We start from the raw sequence: 14,014 nt of genomic DNA, 5'->3' as shown, positions 1-14,014 counted from the left end.
TGCTGTTGGTTGCAATTAGTATCTAGTGCTCTAGAAAAAAATCCCCAAAAGCTAGAACTGCAGGTCTGCAGTAATACTGAGCCGTACAATGCAAACAGCATTCATAGGGCACTTCTGAGACACAGGAGAGAAAAGGGTGTGGAAGAGAAGGGAAGAAGGTTGGGATGAGGGAAGGTGAGCAACTTGCCTTTGAGGAGAGAGAGCCATATTCATCCCCTGAACATCTTGGCCTACATTTTCCAAAGAAACAGGCTGTTTAATAGATCTGAGCTCCTTTTCTGATTTTTAAGCCTCGTTAAGGTGAGTACATCTTGCTGATACTGATTTTAAAAATCACAAATTATTAGTAATTTCACTTTCCTTTTTTTTTTTTTTAATTTTTTTCAGAGCCTGGACCTTTAGATCCACCACTTCTATTGGATGTTACAGCAAGGGCAGCAAACATCACCTGGCAGCATCCTTTAAAGCCAAATGGCATTATCACACATTACAATATTTACCAAAATGGCCAACTGCATGCTACAGTGCCAGGAACTGCATCTAATTGCACTGTAGAAGACTTGCATCCTTACACTGTCTATGTGTTTCAGGTAGAAGGATGCACTTCTAAAGGATGCTCTCTTTCCCCCACAACCCCAGAAATACAGACTCTTCCAGATGCCCCCGAGGATATTCCTGCTCCAGAACTCTATTCTGATACTCCAACTTCTGTGGTCATATCCTGGCAACCACCTGCTCACCCAAATGGTATGGTGGAAAACCTTACAATAGAGAGGAGGGCAAAAGGAACAGAGCAAATCTCAACTGTGGTGCATCTCCCTGTCAGTGAATCCACAAGCTACATTGACCAGAGCACTGCTCTGAGCCCCTGGCAGAAATTTGAGTACAGAGTGCTGATGAGCACCCTGCACGGGGGCACGAACAGCAGTGCCTGGGCAGAAGTTACCACCAGACCTTCAAGACCTGCTGGTGTTCAGCCACCTGATGCAGAAGCGCTGGGACCCTATTCAGTCAAGGTAGGAATAATTCTCATTGCCTCGTGGCTTTAACACGTTTTCCTTGTAGCAACTGCATATTTAAGAGAGACATCTACTGGCTGAGCCAATGGACTTCATTGCTGCAGGGGTAGTTGAATAATTAGTGTCTGTGCTTTGGCTCAAAAGCATTAGATTCCTTTCCATTTTAGTTTTTTTTAACACTAGCCTCTGGCATTATATTCCAGTTCATTTTCTTCCTTACACACCTGATGTATTTTCAATGCTAAACTTAAATGATTGCTTTTAATTCTCTAAACAGATCAGAAATTGACCTCCAAAATTTCAAGATTTCATTAATATGCTAAGAAGTAAAAAAGATCTTTTTTTCCCCTGTAATTAAGTCTTCTGTATAACTATCAGATTTTTTAAAATGGCTAATGAAGAAAAAAATAGCATTTTTGTTCTCCTGATTTACGGAAGAGGAGTCTTACAGGGCTACGTAGGAAGTTTTCAATTATTCACATCGTTCTGTTGGGAATGAACTCTAGAGGACAGGATAACTACCATTGTTTTGGCTTGCATACAAACTTCATTCAAGGGAAATTAGTGTAACCAAACAAGAGGGATTTTTGTAGCTTAGAAGCCTCTTTTGTGTAAATACACACATGCTTCCATGGATTCAGTCTTGTACTAATGCCAAAAAGTATTGGTACAGTAGCTTGCTCACCAGAGCACAAAACAAAGGACATTTGCATAAGATTGAAGTTCATCTGTTAGATTTATTATTTTTTGGTATACATTGTATTTTCGAAAGGTAAACAGAGTGGTGTTACCAAGCAATCTGAATAATTTGAGGGTTTGAATTTCAGCAGTAAACCAATGCTGATTTTTTTATTTGTTCACACAATTTTAAGCGATGAAAAAAATAGCTATTCACTATTAGACAAAAAAATCCTAAGCTTATAAAATCATGTTTAATGTCTAATGAATTGCATGTTATCTCCATGTTAATTGCAAATCAGTTCAATATGAGTACAATGGTTGCTATAAGAATTAAAAACGATCGACCACTAGTAATTATGATGAATTGCCAGACTGCTTACTGAAGATTTGGGCAATCTACTTCCAGGACTCTGCCCTCTGTACTTCTGCAGATATATCTTAATATTTCCCACAATTTATCGTAAAGCATTTTTCATGGATTTGCCAGAAGCTGCAGTGCTGAGTAAATAGTAGCTCTACTTTCAATCACAGGCTTCCCCACATGTCCACGTTTCACTGTGTGAGCTTTTTCGTATTGGCTTCAACTCTGAGCACAAAGACTCACTGCAACTTTTGAAGCTCCAGTTAACATAGTAAGAACATAATAATTTTATATCTTACCCCTGACCGACACTCAATCCTAGTTTTAAAAGCTTGTGAGTTATCAGAGATTGTGTCATTCTTTACTGGATGTCTTCCTGAGGTCAGACGTGTGTGTTCAGTTGGAATTTTATTGTGTTTTGCTCAACTCTGAGATTAAGTATTCTACCAATACTGAAAGTTAGTTGGGTCATTTATTTCTTCTGAAATCTGAAGTCAGGCAATAAAGTTTTCACTCTATAGTAATTAAATTTCAATACACCATTGTTCTTTAAGTTTGTTTCCCTTTCTTACTGAAGAGTTCAAATGTTTATTTTCCTTCTTTTTCCCCAGCCTGTCATTAATATTCAAAATTCTTTAAAGCCCTTTAGTATCCAAACTGTATGAAATCCTCTATGAATTGTGGCCAAATTTAGTGTCACTGCTATTCATGTAGTCTTGGACTTGTTTTTTCCACCTGGAGACAAATATTTTTCACATCTGTTAAGACTAATTTTTGCCAAGGATGCTGAAGCCTGGATATTTTTATTTCTACAAATTGGTTTTACTGTCGGTTTTTATTAATTTTAAATATTTAAGATAAAATGTTTAAAATAGTTTAAGTTGGCAGCATTGTATTGAGAAAAGTGACTTACATATATGCCTCTCCAAATATATTAATTCCTGAGTATCTAATCTTCTAAAGTCTCTCTGTTACTGTATGGGGCATTGGTTCTTTGCTGATATCAACATAAATTCTTGTATTTATCAAGTATTTTAATTTACTTAATGTTGTTCCATTCTATTTTCATAAGTGATAGAAAGTCAGGAACACTTAGTACAGTTCCTGAAGAAAATATACTTTCCTGCAGAAAGTATTCCTTGGCTGAGATATTGCTTCAGTTCTGTTTTCTAAGATTCTAAGACTTCTTAAAAATTTTAAAATTTCTCTCACTTGTCCAGGTCAGCAAGATGGTTTTTTTTTTAAGCATTTATTATTATAATAATAAATTATTTCTTTTCTCTTAAAAAAAAATTAAGTAAAACTATAGTTGCAGAAGAGTTCATTGCACTTCATCACCAATGAGATAATAGGTAAGACTTGCTGCACCCAGCAGTTTTCTCGCCTTCTGCTTGTTTGCAGATGGGAGCACCAGAGGAAGCAACTGGGATTTCATCTTTCTTGTCGGTCTTCTTACAGATCTGTCAAATGGATTAACTTGCTAGAGGTGGTGTTGTTTCCTTCCCTGAATTTTTATGGCAAATCCATGCCAGAGTAGTAGGGCCTGGATAGCACTCAGGGCTTCACTGTGTCCCTGAGGCAGTCTTGTGTAAATGCTGTGTACTGGGAGAGTACGAGAAGAGCAAGGGAGCACCTGTTCGCAAAATGTTTGGGTATTTTGCCCAAAATCCTTAGAATTAGGGTGGAGGTCTGCCAACCCACTGTGACCCTTCACCCCAGAAACTGCTAGTTGCACAGACAGAACAACTAACTGTGCAGTATTCTGCAAGGATTGCCTCTTATTGGCTGAAATATTTTCCTGTGTGGAAATAGGATGGATTTAATATCAAATTGCTTTACACTGGTGCCTCTAGAGGTCCTATAAAGGCATACTTTCCCTCCTCAAGGAAAGCTCAAGCCAGCACACCTGCAGTGCTTAAATCACCTGTGTAGTGTTCAAATGAAATTTGTGGAATCCTTTGTGTTGTACAGTGCTCTTACCTCAGTGTTGACGATGGTAGCTCTCAAGCTCAGGGTGGAAAACAAGCCATCTCTTTGGGAAGGAGATTTTAATTACCTCTCACCCTAGAGAGAGCTGTCCTCCCAGGTTAGAGCAGAAGGTATTGGAAGGGAGCTGTGGGAAAGATTAGCAAGGGGTTCCTTTACCAAGCCACGGTCACAAAACAATAGAGGCTTTCAGCTGTCAGTGCAACCAATCCCTAAACCATGAGTGCAAATATTTACTTCTACGGAAAACAGAGAGAATTTACAAAAAAAAGAGAAACATATTTCCATTCCTTTATTTAGTCTTTGAATCAATAAAAATTATTTGAGGATGTGAAGAATTCAAAGTGCTCCAGGATACTACTTGAGTATACAGCTTATTTTCATAGACCAAAGCTTTCACTCTGCAAGGAGGAAAATATCAGCATGGCAGGTCACTCTCAGCATAAACAATTCTGAAACAAAGAAGCAAATGTCCTTTAACATTTAATTTTAATCAGAATGGACCAATATCTCTCCATAACATTTAACTTGCTTTCCTTTGTGCAACAGAAAGTGTAAGGCTGTCGATAATTTTTAAAGTACCCATTTCTGTGACACCTGCATGATATTTTTTAATATTTGCTGAATTGATAATGTTCATGGTAGCGGACTATAATGCGCAATAAACTGCTTTTGTGGCTGATTAAATGCCAAAGTGAAGTGGAGGTATTCAGCAACTGCAAAAGCCGTTTATTTAGTATATGACAATGCCATGAACATTATTCCTGTTACACAAGATTTGCTATACCCTAATGTACAGAAGTAGAAAAGAAATTGTTTCCTTTTCTTGTGAGGGTTGCAATTGCTGTGCTGCTTCAATCTCACACTTCACACTGCTATGACATTTGGGAATGTAGCTAGGTTGAATGGCTTGAGAAAGAGGCTGGTTTGCACAGTGAATAATTATTTAATGGAGTTCTTTGTAGGAAAGGCATTATGTGGCTGGGTACACTGACCTAAATTAACAGTAGTATGCAAATATTCCAACTTTGGCCTTATAACTTTTGGTAGGAGGACTTCCCTTTTGCTGCTGGGGTGCTTCCTTGAGGACTTTGGCCTGGAAAAGGCAGCTGTAGTCTTAATTATTGGCTTAACCAGAGACTTGCTGCTTCATATTGCTTGTATTGCTTCCCCTCACTGATGACTGCCACCAACTGGACCACTGACAGATAAAAAGCTGCAGCCATTACCTACCATCCTTCATGTAACCTTTTTCTCAAGATAGAAGTTGGCATGAGTTGTGCATAATCCTGATGTTTGTCTCCATGGGAAACATTTTATTTTCTTTTTAGTGTTTATAAAGAGTTTACAAGAGAATTGTTTCCTCCTGGTCGGATGGAATAAATACCTCATTGACATATAGTTCTCATGCTGTGCTATTCCTTCATGGTAACATAATTTACAGTAATTTCCTGCAATTTGGTTAGATACAAATTGAGGGAAAATGAAAAATTATTATTATTACTATTATTATTACTATTACTTCTTTCTTAATATATGTTATATATGTTGCCTGTGAGGAATGAAGGGCTGTGGTGATTCTGTGGCACCTAACTGCCATTCTAATTTCTTTTTGTTTGGTTGGTTGGTTTGCTTATTGATATGGTAATGTCATTGATTTTCCATGGATTGATTATTTTTCTGAAGTATTTCCTCATGAGTTCTTGACTGAGGAAGGGTCATAGGCTTTTTAATTCGACTGTCATTCATGTTTGTTGTTGCCCACAGAGATGACAGTCTCTTACTTTGCTGTTCACCTACCATTTTGTTCTTTGTATAGAAGAAACTGAAGCAGAGAAAGCTGCTATTCTGCCCTCCAGACTGAACAATGTCATTAATTTGCTGTCCACAGTATCTTCAAGAGTAGCCGTCTGTACTCTTTCAGTGCAGTAGATTATCATTTATTGCACCAGTGATAAACTTTTCTAGTAGCTATTTCTCAAATTTCACTACTAAATTGGATATGAAACTGAGAAAACACAAATAAACAAGGCTCTATTTTTATAGTTGTCTTCTGTTTTTCATTATCCCAAAAGGTGGATAGTGGACTGCTAAATGTCTGTTGTTCTGTAAATAAGCTAGGATTAAAATACACAGGAAAAAGATTTCAACTGTAAGGAATAGATATGACTGACACATTTAAAGCAACATACTCTATAGTATGAGTTTCACTTTGAGTATCATCCATGAAAAAAAAGGTTTTTTCTTTATCCATTTTCCATTTCCCACAGAATTAGTTATAGGTACCTGTTCTGGGGCTGGGTTTTTTTTGTCTCACACATTAATGTTTGCTGTCCTGTGAAGTTGATTCTGATTACAGAATGTTGGATGCAATGCTAATTACTCCAAGGTCACTGAAGTCGGTGCTAAGAGTGAGGTGATCCTTCAGTGCTCCTCTGCAGGTCACTTTGTTGCAGAGAATGAGGCTGTGAAGGCCCTTTCTCTATTCCAGGTTTAAACTCCCTGTTGCTATTTCATTCTTCAAACACTTCAATCTACATTTACCCCAGAACATAATTTCATGGGTAGAAACAACACTGATTCCTAAGCCATGTCTGCTAAAGGGGGATGCAGCAAGCCCAGGTAACAGCTTCGTGCTGGGAAAGGGAAAAAAAAAGCCTCGACTTTGTTCACCACCCTTTCAGTTTTATGCAGGTATGCCTGGTGCATCAGGAAAACTGTTCAGGAGCAATCAATCCTTGCGTGAAGATTGCCTTGTAATGCTGCTAAGGTCAGGGAGACCTTGGTTCATTTGACACATAAGTGCTGCTTGAGTAACTTAGGACATTCCAACACCCATAGGAACAACCTTAACTTGCACACTAGAGGTTTTCCACATGTTAGGACTGTGATTGCTTGCACAGCTTGCTCATTTGGTATAGATTATACAGGGGGGTTTCATTGGCATCATCCCTCTGCCTTTGATAAATTTGAAACACTCTACTGCTGGTGTTTAGGATCATAAATATTCTTTTGTTTTTCCCACTACTCAAGCAAATTTCTAGGAGTTTTTGTAGTAGCAGCCAGTTACTGCAAGCTTGAACTTGCTGTTCTTGTATGGTAGTTCTTGCTGAAGCTGGGTGTTACTCATGCATGGTGTATGAGCAGAACCATCAGTGACCTTTCTCAGAATTTGTACTTCCAGTATGATCCTGGCTCTTGACTGAACCCACAATAATTTCTGTTTTGACAGATAAGAATTTAGGAGGAAATTCATCTCCCAGCTATTCTGGGGGAGCTGGGAGGTTGTCAGAGGACTATAGTCCAGTGGCTGGAATGCAGAATTAGGGTAGCAGGCCTTTGTTTGGAGTTTTGGTTCTTTCTGATATGTGATTTAGTCTGGGAATTAGTCTCTCTATCTCTAAAACTGGAATAATAATATTTGCAATTTGAGACTTACACTGTGCTTTGAGACCAACAGTGAAAAGCTCTCAGTAGTGTATTTATTGCATTCTGTTTGTAGCAGTTACAAGCAGTATCTTGGAGAAATAAGAATAAAATGAAGCCAAACACACTGATTTAAAACCAAACTGTTGAAACCAGGCCTGAACAGTAAAATAGCTTGCATGTGCCAATGCCTCTCCTCAGATAGCTCAGAATTAAGATGCAGGGTTCCAACTGCTGTCAAAAAAGGAAAAAATTCCAAGGTTATAACTGTTTAATGGGGGGAAAATGGCTAATTTCTGTCTCTTTAAATTTTGTGGTGGAGAAAATAAGGTCCTTTGATCTTTAAATGAAAGCTTCCAGAGTCATTACATTGAATCAGTTAATCTCTCCCAGTAGTTACCTTATTCTCTCTTCCTCATGGGCATCCTCTTTCATGGTCTCAGTGCTGAGCTTCAAATCAATGAACAAACTGTTACTGCTTCCAACACAGCCTGTCTAGTGAGCTTTCCTGCTTTCATACATTGCCAAGCTCTTACCTCAAACCTTGGCACAGCCAAGAGGAGAAGAGATCCAGTAGTGCCACATGTGTGCTAACCAGGCTGGCTCCATCATCTCCATTTATGGGTCAAGCAGTCCCTTGCCTCTTGACAAGAGATATTTGTGAGGGATTGCATGTCCTGTCATTCCTAGGTGACACAGGTAATTCTAAGTAGCTCAAGTGACACAACGGGGTTAGGGAGTATCCTTGGTCATCCCATTACTTAGTTAAAAAAATTATTAACCAAAGCAACAACAGATCTTCATATCTTTGTGTGAGATACCTGTGCCCAGAAAAAAATAATTTGCACTGTGTGTGCTGCTGGCCGAATATACTCTTTGTTCAGAATAGTTATTTCTCTCAAGTAAAAAAAAAATAAAATTAAAGAAATTTCCCACTGTAAGCCCCTCATAGCATATATGTTACTTCAGTATGAGCTACTGTACCTGTTAGACCACCACAAATGCTGTGAAGTGGCACTTGGGAGTTTTTTCAGGTATTTCCAGCTAGTGCACACACTGTGTGAAACTCAGGAGCTGAAGTTATGGAGCAACCTCTGTTCTCCTGCTATGGTATTAATCTGCTCCTTTATGTGAAGGGGTTACAGGATATGGTGAATCTTGCACAAGTTGCATTAGAATGATTTCGTAGGTTTAGACATAAAAGTTAGGCATCAAAAATGAAATGTGATTGGAAAATAACTCATCCTCTCTTCCAGGAAATAGGTTTTGGTACAAAGTAAATCTTATCTTCTGGGCATGTAGTACCAGGTATTTTTTTAAGCAATTTGCATGCAGTTCTTTTATTAGAAGCCATCTTGTAGTAAGCAGCAAGAAGGCTTTTTTCACTAATAATGACAGATTTTCTTTATTAATATTAGGATAATAAATATGTTATCTTCACCGAGACAGAGTTTCAAGATGCATACTTCACTCCTGCATTTCCAAGAATTTTACAGCCTGTGTTCCAGTTTCTGACTATGTATCACTTACTTTTATTTGCATTTACTTCTCTTGTTTCGACTTGTGTCTCTTGCCTCTTGCTCCATTCCTGGGGTGAGGCCGAAAAGTAAGTGCTGCTCAGAAATAGCAAAAATAATCTCTGTGTTACTAACACTGTTTTCAGCTCAAATCTGAAACAGCCCCATACTAATCCCATTCTACTATGAAGTTAACTCTTCCTAGCCAAAACCAGCACATAGTTGTATTTGAAAACTTTTTCTGTTGTCTGTGCTAATTATCCATTCTTCTGTTTCCTATCACTAGATCACATGAAATAGTTCAAAAAGAGAGCTCTGCTCAATGTCTGTGAGAATGGTGCAGACTCAATTCCTGCCTTGTGTGAAATTTTGCATTGCTTTGTCAGTAGCATTTTCTTTATTTGTTTGAATAAGATTTGTGGCCAGAAGCAACAGAAATACAGCATTTGATAATTAGCCAGAGCTAAGCCTTTCCTACGTGGGCACAATAATCTTGGTTTTGCTGTCTTTACTCAAGATCACCCTGTCTCTAATATTCTGTTTAATTGTATTCCAGAATCTGTTATCAAAATCCTTCAGCTCTCTCCAGCACTTTGCTGCCAGCTTTCTTACAAGTCTGATGGCCTAAGAGGTCCTTCTGTATCTAAAATACAGCATTTTGTAATCCCATTTAAAAAAAAAATAATTTATAAATCAAGCTTCTCTGTTTCCATGACCATGTGTAATTCTGCATATAAATTTTTAAAGATACTTATTTTAGAGACTGAGAGAATTAAGGAAAAAGTTCAAATTAACTGAAACTGAAGTATTGTGGTATTACTATTTAACGCTTCAGTATTTTCTTTGTTTTACCTAGGTTTTAGGAATATCTAGGTTTTCTCCATTTTTGTGTTCTTTTCTGTGTTGGATTCAGTCCTTAATTATCTTGTGCCTGGGAGGAAAAGAGACAGCAATTGTTATAGATGAGTGGGTAAATGGCAAGGAAAACAGTCCCAGAGCAAAGCAAAGCTTGTATGCTTCCCGCACTGGGATTTCTAAGGAAATGAGTATTGATAGATGCTTTTACACTACCTCTATGAAACTCTGAGATTGTTAATACATGCTAAGTTGCATGTCCTTGTTATGCCAGTCTGATGGCCCCTCTGGCATACCATGGCAAAAAGCCTTAAAAAATAATTTAGAACATCCATGCACTTTATAGTGCAATTATTTGAGTGTGATTTTACAGTGGAGCTGGTAAGAATAAATATGTATGTAAATGTGCTATCAAAAAAATCCCCCCAAAAACTAAAAACTATAAAAATCTCACCTAACCTCTGTTCAGTAAGAACAAAACCAAAGTAAGAATAGCAGTATGTATATATATTTATATATATGTATGTATGTGTGTGTAAATATATAAAAAACCATGAATTCTGTATGTAACTTCCAATCTTTTTGCAATAAAGTTTTCTCAGTATAATTTTATAGTTCTTAAAATGAAAGATCGTCCCCGTTCTTTGTCTGATATTTTCCAGTGTAATATGTTAACTAAACATAAGAGGGAAAACCTGATAATTTCATCATATGGGGAGTGCAGAAAAAATCTGTTTTCTTATAGGAGCTAATGCAATTGCATCTATTTGAATATCATGGAAACACTAAGTAAAATTTGTTTTTACTCTTGCCATTGTCAGTTGAGCACACCAGGTAATACACCCTAAGAAAATACGTGACAATTAGTGATACTTATGATAAGTATTGTACTTCTGCTAATGCATCTGAACATCTCATGGAATTTTGAGTGATGTGGAATTTTGAGTGATGCTTTCACATTGTACTGATAAAGCAAAATAATATTTTTCAATGGTTATAACTGTTACTGTGGACCTCACGAAAATAAAAAAAATAGCTTTTGAACTGCTTTCTCTTTAAAAATAAAAGCCTGTTTTGATGGAAAAGAACATCTTCAGACCCCACTTGTGTCCATCTGTAGCATGCTGTGTCTATTTCTGCAATGTGACTGTGAGAAATCTGCAAAAAAAAAAAAACCTGCAAAAAAGTTCTTTTACTTTTTTTTTTCCCTCTTCCTTCAGGTCTCCTGGAAGCCTCCTCTGATTCCGAACGGAGAAATCCTAAACTATGAGATTCGCATGCCTGACCCACGCATTGTCATCGCTGGGAACCCTTCATCGAGGCTGAGCCATTTGGTGACCAATCTGGTGCCCTACACCAACTACTCGGTCACGGTGATAGCTTGTGCTGGAGGTGATGGCTTTCTAGGAGGCTGCACGGAGAGTTTGCCTACAGGAGTGACCACACTCTCGACAGTTCCTCAGAGGGTCAGTCCCTTGTCCGTGACTCCAATCAGCGAATCCTTTATCGCCGTCTCTTGGCAACCACCGCTAAGGCCCAATGGTCCCCATCTCAGGTAAGCAGGCACTGACAGAGCAGTTTGCTTCTTCTTACCTAAATCTGACTCAGAAAATTCTGAGTGATGCAGATGTGATCTCATAATTTTTGATTTTTAAAAATTCCTCTTTGGGGCTCAGAAAAGAGCCAGGATTATTCAGGGCAAGTGTGTTGTCTGTGCTGGAAGGCTCTGGGTCTCAGGTCTGTGCTGTCTGAAAAACCAAAAGGAGCAAGCACAGGATATTTGCAAAGTCATAAGTGGCTTGGGCTGCAGCATCAGACACTTTTTGGTGACGAGTTCAGGCAACAAGTTCCACCAATAAAGTGATGAGAAAAAGAAGAAATCCCTGCAAACATGTGTAATTAGCACATCCGATATTCTCAGTACTCTGGGTTACTTCACAAAAAGAGAAAGTGGCTATTTGGAAGGATGATGACATAAATTAATCTTCAGAAATTAAGCGATGAATAAATTTTAAATGAGACAGTGCATGAGAAGAATGGAAGTTAAAGTGTGAGAGGTGTGAGGGTGTAGCCAAAATAGGAAATTCAAGGAAGCGCTGGGTATAGCAGACTGGGTTTTACCACAGGAGCCAAAGAAGGGAATTTCCTCTGAGATTTGTCTGGAATGATAGGATGGGAATCTTGACTTGAATGTTGAATACTGAGCGTATGTGTAGATATACATTAAAAAAATATGGATTTGAGTGCATAAAGGCTTATAAAGACAAATATGTCTTTATATATACACAATAAAAAGTGTCAAATCTTTCATTCTGGTGCTTTAACATATCGTGAAATATTGTGCATGGAATTATAGCTCTGCACTCCATATGTTCTGGTTAGTAGCTCTCTTCTAGGCACACTGATGGGTTCAATAATTATCATGTAATGCCGTTTCAGTTGCATATGTTATTACAGCACAGTAGCTTGACTTTTTCTTCAGGCTTAATTAGGGCACACTACAACTGAATGAAATGATGATTGCTCTACAGTAAAATTTGGAGTTTCAGTAAAGCAGTGTCTGTTATTCTGGGGTTAACAACGTAACCATTTTACCATAGATTATTGAAGTAATTCAGCACAACCTACATCTGCAGATTTCATTTCTTTCATGGTGTGCCATGCTGCCCTCAACAAGAACAACCACTGAAGCAGCTGCTCTGTACAGCATGATGGAACAAGAAGTCTGCAGCAAGCAGAGTAGCAGCAGCAGCTGCCAGTGGGGGTGATTTACACATGATCGCCACTCAGTGTTCAAAAAGATTTGATGTTTTTCAAGACTTGTCTGTGAAATATATTGGACAGAATATGCCAGGATGGTTTCTTATAAAGCTGTAGTGATCTGTCTTTGGATTGACACTGATGAACCGCTCATGTGAGAGCTGTTCTTATTATAAAGTCATCTGATTTTTTTGAGAGAGTTGGAGTTTAATTAGTTTTTGCTGTTTAATTTCTGAAGTTATAATCCGAACTTCTGCAGTAATTCAGTTTGGCATCACTAAGTGGCACAATGCTTGCTTGCATCTCTTAAGGATTATTCCCTAAACTCAAGGACAAAAGTTGTTGGAAGTTATGCATGTACTCCCTTGCTGCTACAGACCACAGGAAGTGTCAGATCTCTTATGAGAGTATCTCAGTTGGATTCTGCTTTTGAAGCAACACTAAATTACTGTATGCAGCACCTGTTAAATACCTCTTCACTCAGGGTCTCAAATCTGGGGTGGTGCTGTCCCACGTGTCCTTATCAGACTGGAGATGATCTTAACTTTAAGAAGTGTCAAATTACACACAAAGCCCTTGGTCAGCATGATGATTACAACAGAGTGGTGACCCACACCGAGGTATGCTGCAGAACAATTAAACATGGAAACATTTTCACAAATGTGCATTTAAAATGAGAGTGTTTGAAATCTGCCTGTGTATCCATGTACTTTTGTCTGGAATTTAGCAGTAAGCACCTTTCCAGAATGGGAGGCAGGGACAAGATGAAACACAGCAGCTCAGCACTTAAGTGAATCAAGTTAATGCATCTGAGAGACTGTATATGCATATGACCCTAATTTGCTGGGGTATCAAACTGAAACAATTATTGAAAGAATAAATTAGACAGTCCTGTGGAATGTAATAAAGAGTAATAATCCTAAAGATTTTGAACAAATATTTCCAATTTAGTTTCCTTTAGAGTATAGTTTCCTTTTTAATCCCTAGAATGATTAGGAAATGCAAACTATAATATCATCCCCTTTAGTTTATATAGGCACTAAGTGATCTATTTTTTTTAAATTCCATAAAGGTTTTGTATAAAAGGTGATGGAGAGTGTGTGATGCAACCTGAGAGTAAAGCATGTTTTCCAAATCAGGCAGTCTCATGGCTGACCTGATGAAAGATGGGCTTTGGCTGACCTGCTGTTTGGAGCAGAGACAGGAATACTGTTTCAGATACCAATTAAAACCAGGATGAAATAGTTTGGTCTTTCAAGCTCACATCATGAATTTCTTCCCAAACACAAAGGTGCCTTGCTAAGGTCTACAGATGGCTGGAGCAGTTAACTCATTCTGTGCCTGTTATCTCCTGTAATTTACACCATGGTTATTTGCAAACATGTTAAGTACAAAGATACTTAAGATAC

The 14,014-nt window shown here is 38.1% G+C and overlaps 1 protein-coding gene across 1 annotated transcript in view; it reads left to right on the top strand.

Annotated features, from left to right (window-relative positions):
* USH2A (usherin) overlaps window positions 1-14,014 on the top strand; it is a 374,892-nt gene that overhangs the window by 248,302 nt on the left and 112,576 nt on the right. Inside the window, exons 40-41 of the mRNA XM_062490428.1 lie at window positions 388-1,016; window positions 11,066-11,400. Coding sequence (XP_062346412.1) covers window positions 388-1,016; window positions 11,066-11,400 — 964 coding nt within the window. The remainder of the gene's footprint in view (window positions 1-387; window positions 1,017-11,065; window positions 11,401-14,014) is intronic.

Source organism: Cinclus cinclus, chromosome 3 (assembly GCF_963662255.1).
Source record: "Cinclus cinclus chromosome 3, bCinCin1.1, whole genome shotgun sequence".
Classification (NCBI taxonomy): Eukaryota; Metazoa; Chordata; class Aves; order Passeriformes; family Cinclidae; genus Cinclus; species Cinclus cinclus.
The sequence above is the reverse complement of the archived record's forward strand: the minus strand, read 5'-3'. Positions and strand labels throughout refer to the sequence as shown.